Source organism: Podarcis pityusensis (assembly GCF_964106645.2).
Source record: "Podarcis pityusensis genome assembly, chromosome: 2".
NCBI lineage: Eukaryota > Metazoa > Chordata > Lepidosauria > Squamata > Lacertidae > Podarcis > Podarcis pityusensis.
In genome coordinates, this window is record NC_138029.1 from 114,139,145 (window position 1) to 114,166,801 (window position 27,657).

Below are 27,657 nucleotides of genomic sequence, written 5' to 3' on the forward strand. Positions count from 1 at the left end.
GCCGCTAAACCGCTAATAGCGCTAATCCGTTAAGCCGCTAATAGGGTTGCTTCGCAAGACGAAAAAACCGCTAGACGAAGACTCTCGCGGAACGGATTAATTTCGTCTTGCGAGGCACCACTGTACATTTTTACTTACCTTTAACATATTGTTATAACTGTTCTTTTATAGTACTGAGGAACAAGGGACAGAAGGAATCATGAGGGAAGTGGTGACTGGCCTCACGGTTTTTCCCACATCGTAGTTTTGTTTTGCTTTTTACATAGTTCACACACAAACATTGTGATTCGCGATATATCGCCATGTTGAATATTATGAAACCGTTAGCATGATGTGGACTTCAAACTGATTTTTGATAATGCATCCATACCTTGCCCTGCCCTACTGTGTTTGTGTGTGCGCGCTATACAAAAAATAGCCAATGTCTCTACATAGCTCCATCCTTATTTCAAATATTTTGCAGGTGATATATCACGATGTTGAAAACCAGCTCTAAACATAACCTGTTTTCACTCTGCATTTCACTAGGGTACGGCCTCCTGGACAAGGTGGGCAGCGATACCTTTAAGAAGTTTTTCAGTCTGGAAGGCTATTCACTCACCTTTGTAATAGACACAACCGGCAGCATGTCAGATGACATAAAACAGGCCCAAACCACCTGCATTGAGCTCATCCGAAAGTATTCCAGCTCCCCAGACGCACCCTTTAACTACATTCTCGTTCCGTTCAATGATCCAGGTGAGGATTTCTCCCACATGAGTCCACTTGGTCTGGAATTGCCATCCTTTTTGCTCACTCTTCACAGTGAACCCAAACAGTGTGTGATGGCCCACAGGAACTGTGGCCCTCCAAGTTTTATCAGAGACCATAACTCCCATCTTCCCTCACCATTGGCCCTTGGTGCCTGGGGTGCTGATGGGAGTTGGAGTGCAACGAGAAGGGGAAGGTTGTAGGTGGTGGCGACGGCTGCATTTATATCCCAAACGTCGTCTTGAAGGAGCCCAGGGAATGATAAATTTGAATAATTGATATGCTGCCCTTCTATACATAAATAAAAAATTCAGGACAGCTTGCGAACGGAACAATTAGAAGTGTTATAAAAACAACCATGACATCGAAAGACAGCAATCAAAAGTGGTACAAAGCAGTACAGATCAAATGTGAAGTTACCCTGTAATCTAAAGTTTTCTGTGTTGCCCTCCTGTTTCTCAGAATTGTTTTGTGGCACTGTTTTTTAATAATAATAATAATAATAATAATAGCTCCAACCCCAGGCTGTCCAGTGCAGACTTCCTGAATGCATTGAGGCTTTTCAGGACAACTGAAGTAGAAGCTTCTTCCTTTCAGCTTTTGCTTCTATCACTGCTCATAGATAGAAGGGCGTGCATCACGACTGGTATGCCCCTGAATTGCACCATAATTGTGACAGGTATTTTTAATGTATACAGTCATACCTCGGGTTACAGCCGCTTCAGGTTGCGTTTTTTCAGGTTGTGGACTGCCGAAACCCGGAAGTAGTGGAATGGGTTACTTCCGGGTTTCGGTGGTCGTGCATGCGCAGAAGCGCTGAATTGCGCTTTGCGCATGCACAGAAGCATCGAATCGCAACGTGCGCAGACGCGGGTTGCGAACGTGCATCCCGCACGGATCACGTTCGCAGCCCGAGCGTCCACTGTATTTTGTTTCGTTATTAAAATGTCATTGACCCCATGCTCCCATAAAGGGGGACGATAGAAAGTGAACTGAATAAATAAAATACTAGAGAGCAGGGATAGCCAACTTGGTGCTCTCCAGATATTTTTAGACTACAACTCCCATCAGTCCTAGCCAGCACAGCAAATGGTCAGGGCTGGTGGGAATTGTAGTCCAACGTGGAGGGGGTAATATTGGTTTCCCCTGGCTTGGGGTATGTCTGTATCTGCAGCGTTCGGTTCATGTCTTCACAACTCAGTCCCTCTCATATGTATCCCTGCAGGTGTAGGCCCGGTCCAAGAGACTCATGACGTGGATGAGTTTAAGTCCTTCATCTCTAAGCTCAAAGCTGATGGCGGTGGTGACTGCCCAGAGTTGGCACTAAGCGGTCTGAAGTTAGCTTTGGAGCACAGCTTGCCACGGTCTGCCCTTTCTTCCCTTATTCCTGAAACAAATCTTCTTGTTACCCTTGTTCCTCCAGTCCTACTACCACCTTGGCTTGAGTACCCAGAAGTCTGGTGCTCTATTAAATCCCTTATCCTTGGATTTCTTTCTTTCTTTCCAAACTTAGGTTCCAAAGTGGTAAATGTTTCTGAATTATTTGTACGGAAACACTGACAGCTTGATTAAGCCACATGGTATAATAATAATAATAATAATAATAATAATAATAATAATAATGGTATTATTTATACCTCACCCACACTCTGGGCAGCTCCCAACAGAATATTAAAAACACAATAAACATTAAACATTAAAAACTGCCCTAAACAGGGCTGCCTTCAGGTGTCTTCTAAAAGTCTGGTAGTTGTTGTTCTCTTTGACATCTGATGGGAGGGCGTTCCCCAGGGCGGGTGCCACTACCGAGAAGGCCCTCTGCCTGGTTCCCTGTAACTTGGCTTCTCACAGTGAGGGAACCGCCAGAAGGCCCTCAGTGCTGGACCTCAGTGTCCGGGCTGAACGATGGGGGTGGAGACGCTCCTTCAGGTATACAGGACCGAGGCCGTTTAGGGCTTTAAAGGTCAGCACCAACACTTTGAATTGTGCTCAGAAACGTACTGGGAGCCAGTGTAGGTCTTTCAAGACCGGTGTTATGTGGTCTCAGTGGCCACTCCCAGTCACCAGTCTGGCTGCCGCATTCTGGATTAGTTGTAGTTTCCGGGTCACCTTCAAAGGTAGCCCCACGTAGAGCGCATTACAGTAGTCCAGCTTGAAGCACCCAGCTTAGACTCCTTGCTGGTAGTATTCACATGGTGGCATGGGAAGAACCAAGGCTTGATAACCGTTTCTCCCAAGGTTAGGAGGAATGGCCCAGGTAAGCCTGGCAGGGCAGTTTACACTATGGTCTTAACCCCTTCATACATTTATTAGACTTAAGCATGCTGGTTGTATGAGGCAGCTTATCCCACAAATTGCTCGCCTCCCTGTACAGCATACTGTTAGCTTGTTCAACCCTCTTCCATAAGATCCCGTTTCATCTTCTCCAGGTCTGAGATCTTCATCTTTACTGATGCTGGAGCTAAAGATGAATACCTGAAAGATAAAGTCACCGTCCTGATTGATTCCTCTAAGTCTGTGGTGAACTTTGCTCTCACGGGTTATTGTTCCAGCCGGAAACGCAGAGGTATGTAAATCCTGGCAAGTAATATGTGTCAGCTTCGCCTTTGAGCCGGTGCCAATGACTGGGCTCAACCTCTTCTGCCTCGACTGGGCCAGGCGAGCTGGGAAGGCACTTCCAGAGACCTTCCACTGCGGGAGAGCAGGTCTAAGTGCAACGGACTCACAAAGCGTGTTCTCCTTCATGGAGAGCACGTGTTGCGGTGGGGGCCAACAAGACACTCCAAAGTTGTGGGGCGGGCTTATTGGCCATTGGCCACTGTTGTGATTGGGCTTCCCTTGTTGTTGGGAAGAAGTTAATGTTGCCATTTTGTGATTGACAGCCGGAAATGTTAAAACTCCCTGCACTTCCTCTTTTCGCCCGTGCATCGGATTGCCCGTCTCTCCCTCCCTACAGTTAGGGTTGTTCGCTTTGACCTTGCTATGCCTGTCATGGGGTCGTCTGCTCTTGGGGCAGGGGCCCGGTAGGAATTTTGTCCATGTGGCTGATTGGCTGGTGCCATTTGGTTTTTGCCTACTGTGTAGCAAATCGTCACAACTTGTAAGGTTGCGGTTAGGCACTGGTTTATGGTTTGGTTGGTTGAGGGGCGTGGCTTGGCTGTGCCTGCCCCTCTAATGCTGCTGCTGCAAAGGTATTCCGTTAAAGGAATATAAGGGCTCACCATTGCTTTTGTCCGAACCCTGTCAAGGGGCTAGGGCCACGCAAGAGCCCCTGGTTGCATTTGGGGAGGGCTGAGGGCAGGTTCCCTGCTCTGTCGCTATCCCCAAAATGTATTCCCCTTTTCTGCCTTTCGCAAGCTTGCGAAATGTCAGTCTGTCCCCACTGGGGGCAGATAGTCGCAACCAATGCCTAAGCAACCACTCACATTTTTTGTATTTTAATTAAGTTGTGGCCAAAATTATGCCAAAACCCTTAAACAAAAATTACGTGTGATGTGTGAGTTATTTGGGGTGGCTTGGGGACCTTGACACGGAACTTAGAGCTGTGAGCACCAAAGTCAGCAGAGCAGAGCAGAATATGAATCACACGAACAACGGCTCTGAAGCGTAACTTCTTTATTCTATTACAGCTACTGCAAACCAAAATAAACTAAAAACTAAAGACTAACGGAGGCTTCTAGACTGCATGAGTGTTACAGTTTCTTATGCAGCCATCTTATCTCTACACAGATAACACTCAGACTCCCACAGAGTCAGGCTGGAGCAGAAGAAGCAATGAGCAGTTTCCGCCCCCTGCTTTCAGAAAACATCATGAGGTTCTCACAATGGGAGGGGTGAAATATCCACAATATGAACAGAAAATGGGGGAGAAAATGAGGTGGCCTGTGGCCCAACAGCCATGTTAGTGAAGTGGGGACGACTCCTTTGTGATCAGCCCACAAAAGTTAGGTAAAGGGACCCCTGACCATTAGGTCCAGTCGTGGCCGACTCTGGGGTTGCAGCGCTTATCCCGCTTTATTGGCCGAGGGAGCCGGCGTACAGCTTCCAGATCATGTGGCCAGCATGACTAAGCCACTTCTGGCGAACCAGAGCAGCGCACGGAAACACCATTTACCTTCCCGCCGGAGCGGTACCTGTTTATCTACTTGCACTTTGACGTGCTTTCGAACTGCTAGGTTGGCAGGAGCAGGGACCGAGCAATGGGAGCTCACCCCGTCACGGGGATTCGAACCGCCGACCTTCTGATCAGCAAGCCCTAGGCTCTGTGGTTTAACCCAAAGTTACTGCTCTTTAAAGGGGGGGGGGCTCATCCCAGATAGGCTGGTGAAAGGGCAGAACAGGAGGGATGTTTTTCTCTTCCTTTGTAGCCAGCACTGAAACCAAGTGGGCAGGTGGAAGAGGATTGGAGAAATCTGCCTCTCCTTCATCTTCCCACTGACTTGCCTGCATGGAATTCTTGGTCTGTAATGGCTATGGGGAAATTTGTTCAATACAAGACCATCTGTGTGATCCAGTCCCATGCTGCCTCCGTAATATATGAAGCATGGATAAGGCAGGGGCATGATGAAGATGTTGTTCTTTTTTTCTATCGCAGGGAACCTGTGGCCCTGCAGATCTTGCTTGACCAGCTCCCAGCAGCTTCACCCAGCAGGGACAATGATGGGAGCTGCAGACCAGCAACATCTGGAGGGCCACAGTTTTCCCAGCCATGCTAGAGCAACCAGAGTGAGCTGGAGGAACGAAAATTTCAGCATGTCCTCCAAGTGAGCCAGGGTTTCCTATATAGGAATATGTGGAAGCAGCCTTATGCAGAGTCAGGTCACTGGTGAACCTGGCTCAGGTGTGTCTTCACTGGCTGAGAGCAGCTTTCTAGGACTTCCAGAGGAGCCCTGCCTGGACATCCCAGGGACTGAATTTCAGGCCTTTCGCATGCAAAGCATGCATGTTCTGTTTTGTTTTTTGGTCCTTTGGCAATACAGGGAAACTTTGGTTCTCAAATGGCTTAGTTGATGAACAAATTGGCTTCCGAACACCACAAACCTGGAAGTAAGTGTTCCGGTTTGCAAAAAAATTTCAGAAGCCGAAAATCCAATGTGGTTGTCGGCTCATGTTTCAGGGGCACCTGCGCCAATCGGAAGCCACACCTTGGTTTTCAAATGTTTTGGAAGTCGAAAGGATTTCTAGAACAGATTATGTTCGAGAACCAAGGAACCACTGTATTGTGCCAGAGCTGCCAATTGTTTCTGTCTTTGTTGTTGCCTGGTTTATCATTATGGTTTGTTTGTATCTTGGACCACTTCCATATGCCTTCTTTTTTTTCCTTTTGCTTTTTTTTGGTGAGAGGGATGCCAACTAGTTCAGAATTTGCACACTTAAGTGGATTTGATGCTCTGGTGCCAAATATTAATAATAATAGACTGCTTGCAGTAAGGAATGTGGGAGCACCTCAAGTTGTCTGGAAGTGAGCCTGAATGTGTTTTTAAATTTTCGTGTTTTCTGTTGCATTGGTCGCCATCTAGAGGATTATAGCATGAAGTGACTGATATATAGTGTCGTGCTCATGCACACTGCAATCTGAACGCTGAGATTTAAGGAGTTCCACAGCATACCCTGGGTTGGTTTTCTTTGAATGAGGCTAATTGGGATTGTTTGTGTGGTTTGTTTGCTTCTTTACACATATACGCAGGCTGAGCATATAATGCAAAGGTTCACTACATTCACATAACAACAGATCCTGCTCTCCCATTAGGTTTCTAGTAAAGGTAAATGTACCCCTGACCATTAGGTCCAGTCATGGAAGACTCTGGGATTGTGCACTCATCTCACTGTATAGGCCGAGGCAGCCAGTGTACAGTTTCTGGGTCATGTGGCCAGCATGACTAAGCCGCTTTTGGCGAACCAGAGCAGCGCATGGAAATGCCATTTACCTTCCTGCCGGAGCAGTACCTATTTATCTAGCTGCACTGCGTGCTTTCGAACTGCTAGGTTGGCAGGAGCAGGGACTGAGCAACGGGAGCTCACCCCATCGCGGGGATTCAAACTACTGACCTTCTGATCGGCAAGCCCTAGGCTCTGTAGTTTAGACCACAGTGCCACCTGCATCCCATTTCTTTTGTTGTTTAGTCGTTTAGTCATGTCTGACTCTTCGTGACCCCATGGACAAGAGCACGCCAGGCACTCCTGTCTTCCACTGCCTCCCGTAGTTTGGTCAAATTCATGCTGGTAGCTTCGAGAACACTGTCCGGCCATCTCGTCCTCTGTCGTCCCCTTCTCCTTGTGCCCTCCATCTTTCCCAACATCAGGGTCTTTTCCAGGGAGTCTTCTCTTCTCATGAGGTGGCCAAAGTATTGGAGCCTCAGCTTCACGATCTGTCCTTCCAGTGAGCACTCAGGGCTGATTTCCTTCAGAATGGAGAGGTTTGATCTTCTTGCAGTCCATGGGACTCTCAAGAGTCTCCTCCAGCACCATAATTCAAAAGCATCAATTCTTCAGCGATCAGCCTTCTTTATGGTCCAGCGCTCACTTCCATACATCACTACTGGGAAAACCATAGCTTTAACTATAAGGCTTCGTTGGACAGCCACTTTGCTTTCTTGCATTTATCCCATTTCTAGGGTGCTACAAATGAAGTCTTACGTCTCTCTCCAGACTCCGTGCCAGGAATCCCTGTCTGTTGCCCTCTTTTGTGCCCACATAGACATCTCAGTGATATCCCCTCTCACAGGGGAGGGCAAAGGAAAGGAAAGCCTGCCCCCTTCCAGAAGGATTCCCAACTATTTGCTCCGGTGACAAGAGATCTCCTGAACCTGACCATCTTTTCAGTTGTGCAAAAGCCCATCCTTGCAGCCAAGGAGAATCTGCCAGACTCATGAGGACACAAGAGCTGTGCTGCCGGGTCATGCAGATTTCCCATCTAGGGTAGCATCCTGCTCTCACACTGACCAGATGCCTATGGGAAGCACACAAGCAACAGGACCTTTATTACCTTTTGCAATTCCCAGCAGCTGGCATTCAGACACATATTGCCTCCAACAACGGGGGAAGTACATAGCAACCATGACAATCCATCGAGGTCCAGTTGGTTTGACTTTCTTTAGCGGCCTCTTTCTACAACCAGTGTCACAAAATTTGGGCAGGACCTTTGAGAGATCATTCAGAACCAGACCCATCTTAAAAGGTAAAGGTAAAGGTACCCCTGCCCGTACGGGCCAGTCGTGTCCGACTCTGGGGTTGCGCGCCCATCTTGCTTAAGAGGCCGGGGGCCAGCGCTGTCCGAAGACACTTCCGGGTCACGTGGCCAGCGTGACAAAGCTGCTCTGGCGAGCCTGCACCAGCGCAGCACACGGAAACACCGTTTACCTTCCCACTATAAAGCAGTACATATTTATCTACTTGCACTTAAGGGTGCTTTCGAACTGCTAGGTGGGCAGGAGCTGGGACCGAACGACGGGAGCTCACCCCACCGCGGGGATTCGAACCACCGACCATACGATCGGCAAGTCCTAGGCACTGAGGTTTTACCCACAGCGCCACCCACGTCCCCCAGACCCATCTTATATTGTGTAATTATTATAAGCAACTGCTGCCAAAAGCTGTGGTTTGCCTTTCCTGCTTGTGGGATGTGAAACACAAGAGCAGTCAAGTACAACATTCCTAGAGTGAACATGTTTACACAAGGGGAGGAATGTTTGTCCAGCCAGCAGGTAAACTTCCTGTTTCCTTCTGGGCTGGGACAGACTTTCTCTGCATGTGACTAGAGGTGGGCATGGCCTCACCTGTGCAGGTAACGACAAAAGCACAGGGCAGGGCAGCCATCTCTCTCTCTTTTTCACTACATGCATTGAAGAAGCATGCTCTCTTGGCCTCCAGCCAAGAGACAACAAAGGGACTGTCTCCTTATGAGATAGTTTCCAGGTATATGTTACTTTTCTAAGATAAGTCTGCCTTCTGGGATCTGATTGTGAACAGAATGTGAGTGAGTAAACTCTTTTTATACTTTTACAGGAGACTGTGTCACGTCTTATCTTTTTTGAGGGAATAAGAGGAAAATACCAGAACAGTTATTATAGAGGCTTTAGCGAGCCTGAGCAAACGCATCCGCTGTGAGTTTAAAAAGGGGAATGTTACTCTGGTAAATTGTGAACTTGTTTACACAAGTTGGAAAAGCTATAATCAAACAATATACCCTCTCCTGCATCCCTGAACATTCCCACACTGCTGTGAACAGAGAAAGGGAGGAGACCAGGTTTCAAGACAAAACTCCATCCTTCCTCTCCACAGGTGCTGCCGAGGAGGCTTCCGGGAGAAGTTATGCTAACATCTATGAACAACTAGCTGCATATTCCGGAGGCTTCTATGTGAAGACCACCAAAGGTGAACTTGGCCGGGTCTTGGGCATCATGGAGCTGTCTCTGAATGCTGCCCCTGTCAAAGTGGTCCATAAGCACTTGGATGGATCTCAGCTCTCTTTCCCTGTGGATGAGACCCTCACAGAAATCACTGTCTCCGTCAAGAGCTTAAGCGCCTCAGGATTCACCGTTTTTCTGCTGCAGCCTTCAGGTACGATTTGTTGTAATGCAGAGGATGAAGCAGCGAGCTTTCCTGCAGGTGTATAACTGGGGGCAGGGGCTAGAATTCTGATTCCTGTGTAAGTCACCATCCTCTACATCACGAATGGGGAACCTTTTGCAGCCAGAGGGTTGCCCTTCTAAGCCACTGTCATAAGCAAGCCAGCAGTAAATCACACCAGGCAAGTTAGAGTTAACTCTTTATTAGCAAAAACAGGAGTGTCAGGCCTAATGAGCATAGCAACTCACCTCCGGTAGGTCTTGCCCCCCAAGAAGCAATCAGAGACTGCGCCTGCAAGTCACCAATCTCTCCTCCGCTCTTTTCATGCCTCTCCTGGGTCTGGGAGACCAGTGGGGAGGGGAGTTTGTTGCAGCAGGATGGGGAGACACCTGTGCCTCTTCCCCAGCCAGACTCATCTCTGCCTCTCTGCCTTCCTCCCCTCCTGCTTTAGTTTCTGCCTCTGATTCTGGACTTCTCTCTGCCACAGACTCTCCCAGCTCACTAATCTCTGTTACCTCCTGAGCTTCCGACACCGCCTCTTCCCAATCTTCTCCCTCTGAACCACTCATCATAGTCCCACCACCTCTCCCCGGGCTCTGAGCCTTCTTCCCTTGGGGGTTCCCTGACTGGTTCTTCCCAACATTCCTCTGTGTCCAACTAGTCCGTGACAGCAACATAGCTGTCAACCGTCCCTTATTTGGCGAGAAAGTCCCTTATCCCAGCACCGTGTCCCACTGCTGTCCCTTATTGATGATGTCCCTTAAATTTCCCGGGTTTCATAGGAAGCAGCTCCTCTCCCTCCCTCCCTGCCGACCAGGGAGGAGGGAGGCTCCAACTGTGTTGCTTGGCTGCGTTGCTCACCCAATAAGGAGTCTAAGAACGACTGGGGGGTGGAGCTTGCATGCCTTGTGCCGATCAAGTCAGCCACGTTGCCTGGGGACTCGCCTTTGCTCAGCGCTTCCCAGCGGAGAGGTGACGGTGGTTTTCCTTGCTGCATCCCCTTTGCCGGGTTGCTGCGCTGTGGGAACCACCGCTTGAGGCTTCGTTTGGCTGCTGGCTGGGCTTTCTGCCTTTGGCTCGGAGGCGCTCAGAAGTTGAACATACCTGTGCTTGGAAAATCCCTTATTTTGGCTGCTGCTCCCTTATTTTTGAGGCTGCTGGTCCCTTATTTTCAAAACTGTAAGTTGACAGCTATGGATAGCAACCTTCAAAGGCCTACATAACAATAGTGTGTGGAGCAATGAGTGGAAATGTTACCTTCATACAGCAGCCTAGTCAATCATACATGCCTCCCTATCTTCCAACCAGACCAGCAAGCGACATCTTCACAGTTCAAGGACATATTCCAGCCAGGCCCAAACACTCAAGGCAGGTGCAAAGCAGGGGCAGTGAGGGGTGTTGTCTGAAGAGAAGGGGGTGGCTGGGGAGAGTTCTGAGGGCCAGGCATCTCTCCATCTCCTGCAACCTTGTCTGTCTTTGTGTCATCCTGCGGCAGGTGTCTCGCCATCCACTCACATAGTGATCAACACAGCCAGCCACAAGATTGTGAAGGTGTCCCCCATCCCTGAGCGGGGCATGTGGACCATGACTGTCTCTCCCATCGGCTCCTACGAGGTGGAAATCGGAGGCAAGAGCTTGCTTGACTTTTCCTACCAGATTATGCAGAAGCAGAAAGAGTACGTGCTTCCGGTCCAGGGAAAACCTGTGGAAGGTAAGTTTTCCGGGATGTGAAGCACCCACACTGAGGGCAGAATTATCTGGCATTGCTGTTGTTTTTTAAAGACTTAAAAAAGCACCTATCCTTTCCCAAGAGTTGTACAGAGAATTACTGAATGTATTTTCTCTCAAAATACAGTGGTACCTCGGGTTAAATACTTAATTCGTTCCAGAGGTTCGTTCTTAACCTGAAACTGTTCTTAACCTGAAGCACCACTTTAGCTAATCGGGTTTCTTGCTGCCACTGCACCGCCAGAACACAATTTCTGTTCTCATCCCTAAGCAAAGTTCTTAACCCGAGGTAATATTTCTGGGTTAGCGGAGTCTGTAACCTGAAGTGTATGTAACCTGAAGCGTATGTAACCTGAGGTACCACTGTATACATTTTGATAATGCATTGCAGCCAATCAAGAATCCTGCAAACTAGCTTCTGATCTGCACTTTAGTGTTGGAAAAATGCCCTGGGGGTACCTGCAAGCCCCCGGAACTCTGAGCGTCCTCCGATGTGCACAACACTGGAAAAGGTATCTCCCTTCTTCTCCAGGGCACTCCAGTGACATAAATCAAATGATGTATGCACACTATACTTCTAGCGTTACACAGCAAGAAGTGTGAGACAGCGTAGATCTAATCTACTATTTATTTACACACTATATACAGACAAGGGAGTAATGGCGTCCGTTCTCTCCAGCTCCGAGAGAACAAAACAGACAGAAATAAACGCAAAAGTACAGTGAAACAGTACCCGCAGCGGAAGAGATAAGATGTTCTTCCTTTCCCAGACTTGTCCCAGACAGGCAGACAGAGATTTACAACAATCTCCTAGACAGAGATTTACAACCATCTCATCTGCAGCACCGGCTGCATGAAATACTAACATTTAGTCCAAAAGATGCAGAGGATCATCATTTGCTAGATACCGCAGGAGGGAGAGCGGCTGTCGTGCTCAGGTTTTGCTTGCAAGCTTCCCGTGGGCCTCTGGTTAGCCACTGTGAGAACAGTACAGTGGACCAGATGGGCCCTTGCCTGATCCAGGAAGGCTGTTCCTGTGTGCTTCACATTGGACTTCACAAAGGTCAAATTCCTTAATCATCCCTGGTTTGGCACAAGGGCCTTTCCCATCACCTACAGCCAGAGGTCCTTCCAACTGAAGATAATAATAATAATAATAATAATAATAATTGTTTATTTATACCCTGCCCAGCCAAGACCGGGCTCAGGGCGGCTAACAACCAATAATAAAAACAAGTTGATTAAAATACAATTTAAAAGATTAAGATACAACATTAAAACATTAGGGTGCAATCTCTTCATAGGAGGAGAAAGGAAAAAGAAAGAGAGGGAGGGAATCAAACTGATTCCAAGCCAAAGGCCAGGTGGAACAACTCTGTCTTACAGGCCCTGCGGAAAGAGATCAGATCCCGCAGTGCCCTGGTCTCAGGAGACAGAGTGTTCCACCAGGCCGGAGCCAGTGTGGAGAAGGCCCTGGCTCTGGTTGAGGTTAATCTAACTTCCTAAGGGCCCGGGACCTCTAGGGTGTTGCTATTTATGGACCTTGAGGCTCTCCGTGGGGCATACCAGGAGAGGCGGTCCCGTAGGTACGAGGGTCCTAGGCCGTGAAGGGCTTTAAAGGTCAAAACCAGCACCTTAAATCTGACCCTGTACTCCACCAGGAGCCAATGTAGCTGGAAAAGCAATGATGCCAGGGATGAATCCTTCTGTATTCGAGGCAGAACATCTACCACTGAGCTGTGGCCTTTTCTACTCTCATTCAGTTGACAAAAGCTTCTGAGCCTGATCACCTGCTATCTTGGTCTTACTCGCCACAGGTGACCAGCCAAGAGGGTAGTCTAAAATCTCTGCTGTTGCTGCACATGAAACTACAACAGAAATGAAGTACAAACCAACCACACATTATATCCAGTAAAGAAAATTCTGCTTTCCAGACTGTGAAAAATACCTCAGGTTACAGACGCTTGAGGTTACAGACTCTGCTAACCCAGAAATAGTACCTCGGGTTAAGAACTTTGCTTCAGGATGAGAACAGAAATCGTGCTGCGGCAGCAGGAGGCCCCATTAGCTAAAGTGGTGCTTCAGGTTAAGAACAGTTTCAGGTTAAGAACGGACCTCCGGAAAGAATTAAGTTCTTAACTCGAGGTACCACTGTACCCCAATTAGCTCAGGATGCAACTATAAGCCCTAAGAGCCCTGTATACCTGAAGGAGCGTCTCCACCCCCATCGTTCAGCCTGGACACTGAGATCCAGCGCCGAGGGCCTTCTGGCGGTTCCCTCATTGCGAGAAGTCAGGTTACAAGGAACCAGACAGAGGGCCTTCTCGGTAGTGGCGCCCGCCCTGTGGAACACCCTCCCTTCAGATGTGAAGGAAATAAGCAGCTATCCTATCTTTAAAAGACATCTGAAGGCTGTTCAGGGAAGATTTTAATATTTAACGCTGTACTGTTTTTAACACTTGATTGGGAGCTGCCCAGAGTGGCTGGGGAAACTCAGCCAGATGGGTGGGGTATAAATAATAAATAATTATTATTATTATTATTATTATTATTATTATTAGAGGGGAAACCCAGGAACTCAGTGGGGACATTGCATTGATAGCGGAGGAAGAAAGACCAGAGGATCTCCAGTGAAACTAAACTGACTTTCTGCATTTTTGTTGCAGGCTCAAATTACACTGTGTCCCTGAGGCTGATAGAAGATACTAAAGGTGCTAGGATCCAGCGCCTGGTCCCTATCTCTGGATCAGGGAAGCCCATAGATTCCATCTCTCTGAAACAAGCCTTTGATGCCCTTGAAAGCCCCTGGGCGATTGCCCCCGTTTCCTTAGATAACCCAGTAAGTTCTCTCTCCCATGTTTTTAGCTAAAGCAGGGATCTCCAGCCCAGGGTCTGATCACAGCCCTCCAGGCCTGAAGTTCTTTGCCAAGACAGCACTGCTACAGACACTGACAGGAGCGCTGACTTGGCCTCCAGCTTATGGGCGCCCAATGGTGCCCATGACGTAACGTGACATCATGATGTCCTGATGACGTTGGCAGCGTTGCGATGCTTCCAGGGCCTCATTTCCAAGACCTCTCACACGACTTCCAGTTTCTACCACGTTCGGAGGGTCTTGGATGTCGCTTCTGAGACGTTGCCAGGTCTCGGAGGCCATGTCCCAGGCCTTGCAAGACCTCCAACGTTGACTTCCGGTTTCTACCAGAAGTTGTGTTCTGAGGCTCTGCAGGGCCTCAGACATCGTCTGGGAGGTTGTGTTGGGGTCTGACGCAACTTCCAGTAGAAACTAGAAGTCGTGTTGGAGTCCCGCATTGTGGGCACCCACCCAAAAAAAGTTGTGGGTCCCCTGGCACCCAGGGCTCCCTAGAGCTGGCGCCTATGGGCACTGAAATTTGGAAGGTTCAGTTCTCGGCAACCCTGAAATCATTCACTGTGAGGATATGTGACTGTCTTGAGATGTTTTTAGATGTCTTTGAGACAAGGTGGTGTAGTGGTTAAAGCGTTGGACTAGGACCTGGGAGACTAGGGTTCATGATCCCTGCTCAGCTGTGAAACTCACGGGGTGACCTGGAACATTCTCTCTCAACCTAATTGACCTCACAGGGTTGTTTTGAGGGTAAAATAGTATAGGTGATTGATTTGCTTTTTCTTATTTATTTTCTGTCATTTCCTGCTCTGGACTTCTTTGGAAGTAAGGGCAGGATAGAAATGTAAGAGACGGATAAATACATGAACTAGCCTGCTACCCTCAGGTGCAGTGCAGGACACTGTTCTGTGGCCCGTGTTGAAGTAAGTCTTATCTGCCAATCTGTTGGGCTTTTCTATATGGAAGGAGTCACCATTTTGCCCTTTGCCTCAAGAAGCAAAATGTATTGGGCCACCCCTTCCTGGAGCCCAATCCGTTCCGTTACTGAGATGGAGTGGAGGCCAAGGAGAAGCAGTGGCTCCTCCTCCTTGCTCCTGACACTTGCTCACTTCAGATGTTCCCAGGCCGCAGCAGGTTCAGACTATGGCAACATGACAACAGGCCTTTTCTGTGGTGGCTCCCTGACTGTTGAATGCTCTCCCCAGAGAGCCTTGCCTGGCACCTTCATTCCTTGTCTTCAGGCACCAGGCAAAAACATTCGTCTTTACCCAGGCCTTCAGCCATTAAACAATCTATGGCTTGTTAAAGCTGAGGGGGTGGTTGTTATTATAAATATTTTATAATTATGCTGTCTGTTATTATGTTTTATTATTGATGCTCCATAAAATGGGTTCTTTTTAAAATATTTTGCTTATGAATTTCAGGTTTATACATTTCAATAATTTTACAGCCATTTTAACATTTCAGAACTTGACTTCCTTCCCCCTCTTTCTGTGGTTCCTTAAATTTATTTTTTAATATTTTCTGTATATCCAACTTAATTTGTTCATTTATTCATCTCCTCAAAATGCATACTCTTATAAAACCACAGGTTATTATTTTGCCAATGTTCTTAACTGTTTACAATTTGTTTGCAAATATTCAATAAACCATTTCCGTTCTATAAAAATGGGTTCTCTAATGTTGCACACCACCCTGGGATCTTTTGACAAAGGGCGGTATATAAATTGAATTCATCATCATCATCATCAGAGAAAAGCAGGAATGGGAGAACCCTCCAGATGCTACCGGACTACAACTCCCATCAGCCCCAGCCAACATGGCTCCAAAGTCAAGGGTGAGGCGAGATGTAGTCCAAGAACTTCTGGAAGGCCACAGATTCCACAGCTGTGCTGTAAAAGATCAATAGCAATTGTTCTTTCTCCATTATCTTTTAGACTACCCTGCTGACTGTGGAAGGCCTGTCTCCCGGGAACCTCCCCTTTTCACGAGTCACCAGCTATCCCATCAGCACAGAGTCCGTGCAGATTGTGCCCCTGCCAAACCAAGAGAGTGAGTGTGGTTCTCTCCCCCTTTCCCATTGCGATGGAACAAGCCAGCAGCAGATAGAATGTGGTAACGCTGGAGAAGCATCACAGGACCTATAATAAAGCAGAATAGATCCAAAGCAACCTGCAACATGCACACACCCCAGGTGCTTCCTCGCAGCAGCTACTACCGGTGGTGGTGTTTCCTTGCCGCTACAAGCACCCAAATGCTGATAGCTGTCTACATTACTATTGCAGGTATTAATATTGCACAGCTTTGAAGCAGTAGGAGGCATAAAAACTGACTCCTCTTTGAATAAAAATGGTCCAGGCCCATAGATAAGATTCAGAAGCTTTAATAGACAGAACTTGCTTCAAAACAAACAAAAGAACAAATAACGATACATTCAGATTAGTTGTATAATATCACGTGCACATCCAGCATAGGTTCCACCTTCTTAAAAAAATGAAATAATTCCAAACAGACCTAAAACCAGAAGTCTGTCTCTCACCACACAGACTCCATTAGCCTGGAGCTGTTTTCTCTTCGGGAGACCACATCTTTTGTTCTCTGTGGCTTCCAGAGAAAAACTCAATGGCCAACTCCCCAAAGTGGCGATTTGCAACTGAATACCTCTCTCACATGACCTAAAATTAAACACCAAGTGAGAGCTAACAGAGAACATCAACAGTTAATTATTAACCCATCTAGGCTCTCAGAGAGCTCTTCTTAGCTTCAATATTGCCCAATGGAATTTTCCAGTTAAACCTTCAGCTATATACATACAGGCATTTTCCATTTCAATGTCAATTACACCATTATACTTAACAATTACGAGCATGTCTTCCTATTTCTCCAGATGCAATGTTGCCTGGTGAGAGCCTGGAGGTCTCTGTCATGGTGGTGAACAGTGGGCAAGCGGCTTCATTCTCTTTTGAAGTCTGGGATGACCAGGGTCTCCTGAGCAGCTTTACACCACCCAAAAAATTCCTAAACCCAGGAGAGAGCACCCTACTCAACGCAACCTTCACAGCAGCTTTAGGGAGTGACAGCTTTACCTCCAGGTAGGATGGCATTGCCCAAATGGTAGGAATGAAAGAGATGATAGGAGTGGACGTCTGGAGTGAGGAGAGAGAGGAGGTGTCAGGTTCTGAGGGTTCTCTGGGTAGGTAGTAGCCCACGGAAGACTTGGAGTTACTGCACTTGGTACCGATTATAAGTTGCCTTATACAGTGGTGCCCCGCAAGACGAATGCCTCGCAAGACGAAAAACTCACTAGACGAAAGAGTTTTCCGTTTTTTGAGTCGTTCCGCAAGACGAATTTCCCTATGGGCTTGCTTCGCAAGACGAAACGTCTTGCGAGTTTGTTTCCTTTTTCTTAAAGCCACTAAGCCGCTAAGCCGTTAATAGCCGCTAAGCCGTTAATAGCCGCTAAGCCGTTAATAGCCGCTAAGCCGCTAATAGCCGTGCTTCGCAAGACGAAAAAACCGCAAGACGAAGAGACTCGCGGAACGGATTAATTTCGTCTTGCGAGGCACCACTGTACTAGGGTTGCCATATTATCAAAGTGAAAATCCGGACACAAAAGTCGTTGAGCTTGCTTTGAGGGGGCAAGTTGTTGCCATTTTTATGAATATGTCTTCCTCCAGGAGGTTACTGCTGTTGAAAGGGAGGAGGGAAATCTCTATTTTAGCAGTGGCTGCAGTGGACACCCCCCCCCCTTTTATTGATAGTCTGTCCCAGTGCTGTTCTCTGAACCTCTGAAAACCACAGGTAAAACGATCAGTGCAGGGCTGCACATCGTTTTGAACCTCTGAAAACCAGCAGCATGGGGCTGTTTGCAAAAGGGCTTTCAAACAGCCCTGCACTGCACTTTGAAGTCCCAACAATCGGTGCTTCAAAGCACAGCATCACCTGAACAGCACAATTACATCAAGTGACAGGTGGGAGACCCCAACCCCACCCACCTGTCCAATTTGGCCCACCAGGGTGGGGAGAGAAGGAGAGAAGGCCCACCCGCCAGAAAAGGTTTGCCAACCCTTATCTAGATGAATATTGTCTACGCCAGGGGTTCCCAAACTGGCCTGTGGATCACAAGTGGCTTCATTCAGCTGTTCCGTGGAACGTCCACATTAAATATACATATTGATTTCTAATTGTGTTCTTAATGCTCCTTTTCCTTCTAACATTGCATTTTATTGTATTACAATATAAAAAATAAAAGAAGCAATAGAAATACAATGAAAAAGCACATCCCATTTCAATTGCTACAGGAGGCAGAAAAATCATTAAGTAGTCCACCAACAACATCACAATTTTAAAGCGGTAAATGTACAGAAATGTTCTGGGAGCCACTAGTCTACAGTAAAGCTCTTGAAGGTTTCAGACAGTGCACATTCACAGCCCTAAGAAGGGGGAGCAGAGGAAGATGGTACCAAGACTCCAATGTTTTCTGAGCGAAGAATTAGGAACTGGTGGATCCAGATGACATACTAGTAGGATACAATGATGTAGCACAGCTAAGCTGGATTGCTGAGGGCAACAAAGTATAGATGCTAGACTGTCCCTTCTCATCTATAACGCCCCCCCCCCCCGGATATACACAGTTCATAATCACTGGATGTTCTTTCAGCACTGCAACGTTCACAGCTCAAAGCTCGGCAGCTCAAAACTACTTGAAACTGCCCATCATGGTCGTTCCTGAAACTGCCCTGGTGAGTTTTCACTCCATGTTGATTTTTCATGGCCACTGCTAATATCCATATACCGAATGCCAACTGAAGGAACACTCCATTAATCACTGTGTCATCAGTGTGGTGTAGTGGTTAAGAGCGGTAGACTCGTAATCTGGTGTACCGGGTTCACGTCCCCGCTCCTCCACGTGCAGCTTGAGCTAGTCACACTTCTCTGAAGTCTCTCAGCCTCACTCACCTCACAGAGTGTTTGTTGTGGGGGGGGGAGGAGATTGTTAGCCGCTTTGAGACTCCTTAGGGTAGTGATAAAACGGGATATCAAATCCAAACTCTTCCTCTTCTTAACGTTATCTGTTCATTCTCTACCAGGCCCCTGAACTCTATCACACAATTCTTGGGTCAGAAAAGTATTTAATGTATATTTGGCGATGAGGTATGTTTAGAAATGAATGCATTGAGATAAAACATAGATGAAGACCTATGTATTTCAGGACAAATTTCCATTGTTGTTTGGAAAACCCTTCGTGTGGAAATTGGGCTTGGCAGATTGATGAATGAACAGCATGTGAAACTGACGAAAACGGACTGAGCCTCTAGCTCAGGGTTGCCAATGTAGTGCCCTTCTGATTTTGTGGGCTACAATTCCCATCACCCACAGCCAGCATGGCCAATAGTGAGGAGTTATGGGAGCTGAAGTCCAAAATATCTGGAGAGTACCATGCTGGATAAAATTAAGCACCTGCCCAAGTTGATGGTGGCATTTACTGGTGGATACTCTTTGGTATTTACCAATCAACATGTTCTCTACCCAAACAGGAAACAGACCAGATCTCACCAATCCACGTCCTCCTAGACTTTAACATGCCTTGTGCAGGCGGCATTCAGCACAGACCTACCTGCTCTCAGCGCCTTTGGTACATGAGCTTTGCTGCTAAGGATGCTCAAAGTGCTGTCACTGTCCGCGCCACACCAGAGGAATCTCAACTATCTTGCAACCCACAGGGGGCTGGTGGCAGCAAGGAGGTCATTTGTCACTATCGGTATGTATGTCCACGGGCCTCCTCCTGATGACCTGTTAATGCAGCATTTGTCCTGATTCACTTTTATGTTAGATTATTGAGCCTTTACATATTTGCATCGAAGGAGGAGGCCCCATTCCTGTTCTCTGAGGATAAAGGTAAAGGGTAAAGGGACCCCTGACTATTAGGTCCAGTTGTGACCGACTCTGGGGTTGCGGTGCTAATCTCGCTTTATTGGCATACAGCTTCCGGGTCATGTGGCCAGCATGACTAAGCCGCTTCTGGCGAACCAGAGCAGCGCACGGAAATGCCATCTACCTTCCTGCCGGGACGGTACCTATTTATCTACTTGCACTTTGACGTGCTTTTGAACTGCTAGGTTGGCAGGAGCAGGGACCGAACAACGGGAGCTCACCCCATCACAGGGATTCAAACCGCCGACCTTCTGATCGGCAAGTCCTAGGCTCTGTGGTTTAACCCACAGCGATACCTTCAGTTTATTTCCTACGCAGATAACCCCCAAATGAAGGGGAAGGGGGGGACCAAACAAGCCACTTGCAGAATGTTTTATGTGAAAAATCTCTTCTGCTTATGTAGTGTCAGAGAGCACACACCTAAAGCAGGGTCCTAGAGACCAGGGAGTGATTCTCTGGTCCTCCTACTAACAGGGCTGATGGTGAGGAACAGGGACAGAAGACAACTGGATTTGAGGTCCCAGCATTCCAGACCATAATCAGGTGGTCTCCTTAACCAATTATGCACCAGTGTCTTAAAAGACAGGGCCTTTTAAGTGTTGACTCCCTGCTAATGGAATGCCCTCCCCTGAAGAGGTCACCTGGCTGCAGCAGTGCCAGCCTTTAGGTTGCAGGTACAAACAGGCTTTTGGATCTCAATTTAAGCATGATGTGGTTTGAAACTGGCCTCAGTTGGTGTTTGCTTTTTAGTGGAGAGAGACTCAAGGTTCACCCACACTTTACGCTCGCCCCATGATTTCTAGGCACAAGTCTGAGAGGTTGTTCTCTCGTCCCCCCACTTTCCCCCAGGAAAACCTGCTGTTTACTGCTGAATCGGAACAAACGTCAGTCGGGTTTTCTGCGGAGAAACAGAAGAGTGGATGAGCCTTCATTCCACTCATTCTTTTTTCACTTTTATTATTCTTAGAGTTTATTCTGTGTTGCGGAATTTAAGCATTTGGGGAACTTGTTCTGCATTTTACCATTTTCTAACTTGCTTTGGGATATTTTGTAAAAAGCAATGAATGGATAATAATAATAATAATAATAATAATAATAATAATAATAATGGACTTTACCCCTGAAAACACACTCTTCCGTTGTCTACCAAGACAGATGGGTGCAAACAACAAACCAGCAGCCTCAGTTTGTTCTCATGGGAAGCTACAAGAGGTTCAACCCATGACAAGAACAACTACTGGCCATGATTCTCATCATATGTGAACACAACAAAATACGCACTGAAGACAATCTACATACAGTTTTTATCTTAGGTTGTCAGATGTCAAGGAAGTGCAACAGAGCTGTCCAACAGCGCCCTCTTGAGCTTAATTTGGGAAAGCTGAACAGCAATGATACCTACAGAGGTACCTCTGGTTACGAACTTAATTCCTTCCGGAGGTCCGTTCTTAACCTGAAACCATTCTTAACCTAAGGTACCACTTTAGCTAATGGGGCCTCCTGCTGCCGCCAGCGCGCAATTTCTGTTCTCATCTTGAGGTAAAATTCTTAACCCGAGGTACTACTTCAGGGTCAGCGGAGTCTGTAACCCGAAGTGTTTGTAACCCGAGGTACCACTGTATTGAGAATTGTCATATTATCCCCAAAGCTCGTTGGGAGAGGGGTGAGATTTTCTTCCTCCAGTTGTTTCCAGGGCTCCAACCTCTTATTTTCCCCCATGCTAGTTAACAGAGAGAGAGCCAGTGTGGTGTAGTGGTTAAGAGTGGTAGACTCATAATCTGGTGAACCGGGTTCGCTTCCCCGCTCCTCCACATGCAGCTGCTGGGTGACCTTAGGCTAGTCACACTTCTCTGAAGTCTCTCCGCCCCACTCACCTCACAGAGTGTTTGTTGTGGGGGAGGAAGGGAAAGGAGAATGTGGGACGCTTTGAGACTCTTTCGGGTAGTGATAAAACAGGATATCAAATCCAAACTCCTCTTCTTCTATCAATTCACTTCCATGCAGGAGAAGAGGCTATACACACATACCAGAAACAGTTGCAGAGTGTATACAGCTATCACATTCCTCCCACAATCACAAATTTTACTCCCAACCCAAGTAAACTGAAGAAGTTTCTTTGTGGGGAGGAGCTGCTTTCAAACCTAAATGCAGCTATGCAGATGTTGATTGAAAAGCAAGGGTCCAACACACACCCCCCCCAAAAAAATGGAGATGTCCAGGCAGAGGACAGAATGGAGGCTCAAACTCCCTCTCCCCCCCCCCAATTCACTCCCTCCCACCCAAGACTAGAGAGAGGGGAGGGAGAGAAGGACGGGTGTCCAATGGGTTCTGCAGAAGAGTAAGAATAGCTTGAGACTGGTTCACATGGAAATCCAGTGAAAGAACAAAGTGTTCAGTAAAAAATAAATAAAACAAAAAAAGTCGTCATAAAAATAACCAGATGCCCCTGCTGCAAACTAATGTTTTATTCTGTAATATGTTCTTGACACAATTATAACCTTGTCCTCCTTTTTAGGTCCGATTGCTGTACTCCTTATGCAGAGGTTCTGATGAGTGATGAAAACGGAAACACAGATACTTTAACTGTAGACTGCAGACAGTCGCATCCTGTAGCAGCCTAGAAAAATGGACAACACTCCCAGGCCCCCTACTCCCCCCTTTTTTGCAACCCCCTTTGTACCCTCATTTTCACCTTCGTCTCGTTTTTTCCTCCCTCCCACCTTTCCGCCCTGCTTTTTGCAACTCTCCCTTGCACTCACATTCCCCGTTTCCGTCCTCGCCCCCCTCCCGTTCTGCAACACACACACACGCACTACAATCATAAACGCTACTGTGCCTTTGAGACAAACAGACTCAAGCAAGCAGGTCAGCTTAGAGAAGGTTAAGTTCGGCTGGTGGGTGTTGTACATATACGGGTGTTTGCTTGTTAATAATGTTATGTACTGAAGTTCTTACCCTGGGCCAGCAGGGGGATACAGTAGATAGTTATGCAAATGAAGGATCGAAAGTGACGTTCAGTGATTGGATAGTTTTAGAAAGTTGCTACAGTAACGTTGTACTGGAGCTCTATATAAGCAGGCTGACTGAGCCCTTCAGTCAGTTCTGTTCTGGCCTCTGAATAGACTGGAGCTGTTTGAAGAATCGCTGTGTCGTCTGATATGTTCGCCCACAACTTAACAAATAAAATACCTGTTCTAAACGACTACATTGAATCTGGAACTTCATGTTGAAGGCAATACATAGCGCCAGGAGTAAAATGCATTGCATGGAGGGACTGTGGGGTATTTAAGGGCTCTGCGGCCATCATCTCCCTCACACAAAGCAGCTAAGGAAAGGAAGAGAGAGACGTTTGAGTATAGCAAGAAGGGAGGAACAATGAAAGGGCAGGATAGTGGCTGTTAGTACAGTCAAACCTTGGTTGTCAAATGTAATCCATTCAGCTTCCAAAATGTTCGAAAACCAAGACGTGGCTTCCAATTGGCCACAGGAGCTTCCTGCACTCAAGCAGAAGCAGCGTTGGATGTTCAGCTTTCAAAAACCGGAGCATTTACTTTCAGGTTTTCGGCGTTTGGGAACTGAAACGTTCCAAAACGGAGGTGTTTGGGATCCGAGGTTTGACTGTACAGTGGTACCTCAGGTTAAGTACTTAATTCATTCCGGAGGTCCGTTCTTAACCTGAAACTGTTCTTAACCTGAAGCACCACTTTAGCTAATGGGGCCTCCTGCTGCTGCCGCACCGCCGGAGCACAATTTCTGTTCTCATCCTGAAGCAAAGTTCTTAACCTGAAGCACTATTTCTGGGTCAGCGGAGTGTGTAACCTGAAGCGTATGTAACCTGAAGCGTATGTAACCCAAGGTACCACTGTAGTAGTTTTCTTAAATCTCTGTTGTTTAAAATCGTGGTTTTTCCTCTCAGTTCTCCTCCATCACTGCTTTATTCAAACTTCTGCCATTGTTTTAAACCACCATTTTTTCCCCTCTCAGTGTCTCACCTTTTTTGCTCCCATGGCCACAATCTGCCTTTACTTCAGGGGCTTGTCCACCCTAACCTTTCGCTCCACTCTTTCCAGGCAATCTTTCCCCACAAAAACCCGCTCTTTAAAGCTGAATCAGAGCAAATGTCAGTTCGGGTTTTCCGGGGATTGACGTTTGCTCAAATTGAGCTTTAAGGAACGGGTTTTCAGGAGCTTTAAAGAACCGGTTTCCGTGAGGAAAGGGCCAGAGAAAAGACATAGGCCCTAGGAAATGGAGCTTTAAATCATGGGCCATGCCTGGAAAGAGCAGAGGAAATAAGTGTGGATAAGCCCTTCTCCTTTGACTTCATGCAAAACCAGGATTGTGATGAGACAACCCATAATTCAACCAGACCGAACATTACGGTGCTTTTCCATGTTTAATGATTCACCAGAATATACTTTACATAAAGAAGCTGCACTGTTAAGGTTAGCAACAGCACACCTTGAAATTGGCAGACTGGGGAAATCTCAGTCAAGCAGGAGGGGGCTTTTGGGTGCCATTGCAGAAAATTATCACGTATTTAATGTGGTTGGTTTTCGCTCCCAAGGCTTGGGGGTTATTCTTAAAAGATTGGGTAGTGTTCAACTAAGTTTTACTCAGAGAAGACCCACAAAAAATAATGAACATGGTTAAGACAGGTCTATTTATTTCAATAGTAGTGAACCTGATGCAGCTGCAGTTAAAATAGGATGAAATTCACTTTACCTGACCGTGTGGGTTATTACTAAGGCTTCTACTTTCAGTTTAGCAGGTAGAGTTGTTGGTTTCCCCCCGCCCAGAACCGCATCTCAGTGTTGGGAAATACAGCTCTTATTGAAGGCCAACCAACTTCTTGAAAATCACAGATAATAATAATAAATTTTTATTTATACCCCACCCTTCCCGGTTTAAAAACCGGGCTCAGGGTGACTAACAGCAAATATGAAACATTGATTAAAATGCAACTTAAAAACAGCATAAAACTGCATAGAATACAACATAAAATGCAGCATTAATATCATTAAAATTCAAAAATTCAGGGGTCATGGGGGGGGGGGGTTAAACTCCAGTCAGTAGACACTGAATGATCACCAGGGCTAACTGGCCAAGTTGGTCCTACTAGGGCCAGCAAGGAGACCAGGGAAGAATTTAAATGTGGGGTCCCAGAAAGGGTTTCTTCATAGAAGAGGAAAGGGAAAAGGGAACAGAGGATCAGGCTAACTCAAACTGAAGGCCAGGCGGAACAGCTCTGTCTTACAGGCCCTGCAGAAGGAAATTAAGTCCTGCAGATGACCTGCCAAACATGGTCGCAACCCCAGGAACATAAATTTTGCTTCTCATTTTCATGCTTCTCATTTCTCATTTTGAGTTCAGTTCTCCACATTTCCTGATGAGTCTGCAAGTCAGCATTTTAATCTGCGCATCTCCTAATAAGCAGTCTTTTGAAAGCAGTTTTGCCTCAAGCTGTTGTTGTTTAGTCGTTTAGTCGTGTCCGACTCTTCGTGACCCCCTGGACCAGAGCACGCCAGGCACTCCTGTCTTCCACTGCCTCCCGCAGTTTGGTCAAACTCATGCTGGTAGCTTCGAGAACACTGTCCAACCATCTCGCCCTCTGTCGTCCCCTTCTCCTTGTGCCCTCCATCTTTCCCAACATCAGGGTCTTTTCCAGGGAGTCTTCTCTTCTCATGAGGTGGCCAAAGTATTGGAGCCTCAGCTTCAGGATCTGTCCTTCCAGTGAGCACTCAGGGGTGATTTCCTTCAGAATGGATAGGTTTGATCTTCTTGCAGTCCACGGGACTCTCAAGAGTCTCCTCCAGCACCATAATTCAAAAGCATCAATTCTTTGGCAACCAGCCTTCTTTATGGTCCAGCTCTCACTTCCATACATCACTAATGGGAAAACCATGGCTCAAGCTAGCCGTCCCTAATAGAACGTATTTTCCCACAAATATATGCACACTTTCTGAACCCTGATGTTTGGAATTTTTTCCAGTAGCACCTTAGAGACCAACTAAGTTAGTTATTGGTATGAGCTAACTAACTTAGTTGGTCTCTAAGGTGCTACTGGAAGGAATTTTTTTTATTTTGTTTCGACTACGGCAGACCAACACGGCTACCTACCTGTAACTAGTTTGGAATTTTGTGCATGTTATTTGATAGGAGAACTGCATTGCAAAATTTGGGGAAGTGTGAACTTCAGAGAGAGGTGTATTTAAGTTGTCTGTTGCTTCGGTAATTTGAATTTCTCCCTGTTTCTTCCCCTCTCTTCAAATCACTTGGTAGGCCCCAAACACAGGGCTGGTGAGCTACGCTTGAGAGGATGCAGAGGTCTGGTGAACAGCAGACACTGGTGCTTCTCAACCGTTCAGTGACTGCAGCCTCAAAGATTCATAATATTCTTCTTTTTTTAAAGTTTCTTTTCATGTTGACTGGAGTTGATGGTGTTGACCACACTACGTTTATTAAATTTTAAATATTGCTTCCCACTAAAAGGGGGGGAGAGCCAGTGCAATTTGCAACCAAAGTAAAATCAAACAATTAAAAACATTTCACAATAATGCCTCACTAGAAAGGACCATTAGGTCCAGTCGCAGACAACTCTGGGATTGCGGTGCTCATTTCGCTTTACTGACCGAGGGAGCTTCCGGGTCATGTGGCCAGCATGACTAAACCGCTTCTGGCGAACCAGAGCAGCGCATGGAAATGCCGTTTACCTTCCCGCCAGAGCGGTACCTATTTATCTACTTGCACTTTGACGTGCTTTCGTACTGCTAGGTTGGCAGGAGAAGGGACCGAGCAACGGGAGTTCACCCCGTCACGGGGATTCGAACCGCCGACCTTCTGATCGGCAAGCCCTAGGCTCTCTGCTTTAACCACTATCTGGCCGCTTCCCTCCCTGTCCAACACATCAGCCCCTTTCCCAAGAGACAGAACGGCGAAGAGATTCGCTGTGCACACCTCGCCTTTCCCCAAGGGATCTGGGGGAAAGCCAGGCCCGTGTGATAGGAATTTTGAGGTCTTAGATATATGCTAATGTTCAAAAGCGTACCAACCAAGCACGTACATAGATCAGCACAGGAAGACCAACCTGGAACCATTTTGATTCCTAAACTGAGCAAATGTTTTCTCTGCAAGGTCAAAGTGGGAAACCTCCCCATTGTCTCTTTCCTCACAAATCCTGTCTTAAGGGCACATTTAAGATATGAATAGGGTGTGAGCCTGTGACCTGGCCCAGGAACTGGTATTTATCATTACAAAAGACTAGCCAGGCTCCTCAGGAAATCCAATCAAGTAACCTACCAGACAGGAGAAAAACAACATTCAAATTTCTGTTTTAGACTGCCTTTTCTGTGATGAAGGTATGATCTATCTGGGGGGTGGTCTTAGGTTACACCCCTTCTGTGATGTATGTATGATGTTTCTGGGGGTGGTCTTGATCTACAGGGTGGCAATTTCAAAAGTCTTTATAAGGCCTTGCGCACCATTGTTCTGGGTTCCTCCTCCCTCCTTTGTGTGGTGAGTTGAGGACCCTGTTGCAACAGATCAATAAAGATCAGGCTTACTAGCTGCTTTGCTTCTCAATATTCTCTGGTTGGCCTCTGTTATCTTCTCCTACCAATAGGGAACCTATGTAAGGACTCTATATGGGCTCCTGGATACACCATAAGGGAAAAGGGCAATTTTTGTTTACAACACCCAGTAGAACTAACCTTAGCCACACACAAAAAGCACACAGAGCTGAAAGAAGGCACGGGAAAGCGCATCGCTCTTCCAACTTAATCTGCCAGCTGCGTGTCCTTTTCAAGGGAGGAAAA

At 46.9% G+C, this 27,657-nt stretch overlaps 1 protein-coding gene across 1 annotated transcript in view; it reads left to right on the forward strand.

The window, feature by feature from the left end:
* LOC308469354 (von Willebrand factor A domain-containing protein 7-like) overlaps nucleotides 1-23,048 on the forward strand; it is a 36,388-nt gene extending 13,340 nt beyond the window's left edge. The window contains exons 7-17 of the mRNA XM_080991677.1: nucleotides 529-738; nucleotides 1,976-2,114; nucleotides 3,180-3,316; nucleotides 9,031-9,309; nucleotides 10,814-11,029; nucleotides 13,713-13,885; nucleotides 15,850-15,964; nucleotides 16,800-17,004; nucleotides 18,573-18,654; nucleotides 19,450-19,673; nucleotides 22,362-23,048. Coding sequence (XP_080847803.1) covers nucleotides 529-738; nucleotides 1,976-2,114; nucleotides 3,180-3,316; nucleotides 9,031-9,309; nucleotides 10,814-11,029; nucleotides 13,713-13,885; nucleotides 15,850-15,964; nucleotides 16,800-17,004; nucleotides 18,573-18,654; nucleotides 19,450-19,673; nucleotides 22,362-22,467 — 1,886 coding nt within the window. The 3' untranslated portion in view covers nucleotides 22,468-23,048. The remainder of the gene's footprint in view (nucleotides 1-528; nucleotides 739-1,975; nucleotides 2,115-3,179; nucleotides 3,317-9,030; nucleotides 9,310-10,813; nucleotides 11,030-13,712; nucleotides 13,886-15,849; nucleotides 15,965-16,799; nucleotides 17,005-18,572; nucleotides 18,655-19,449; nucleotides 19,674-22,361) is intronic.
* The last annotated feature ends 4,609 nt before the right edge of the window (nucleotides 23,049-27,657 follow it).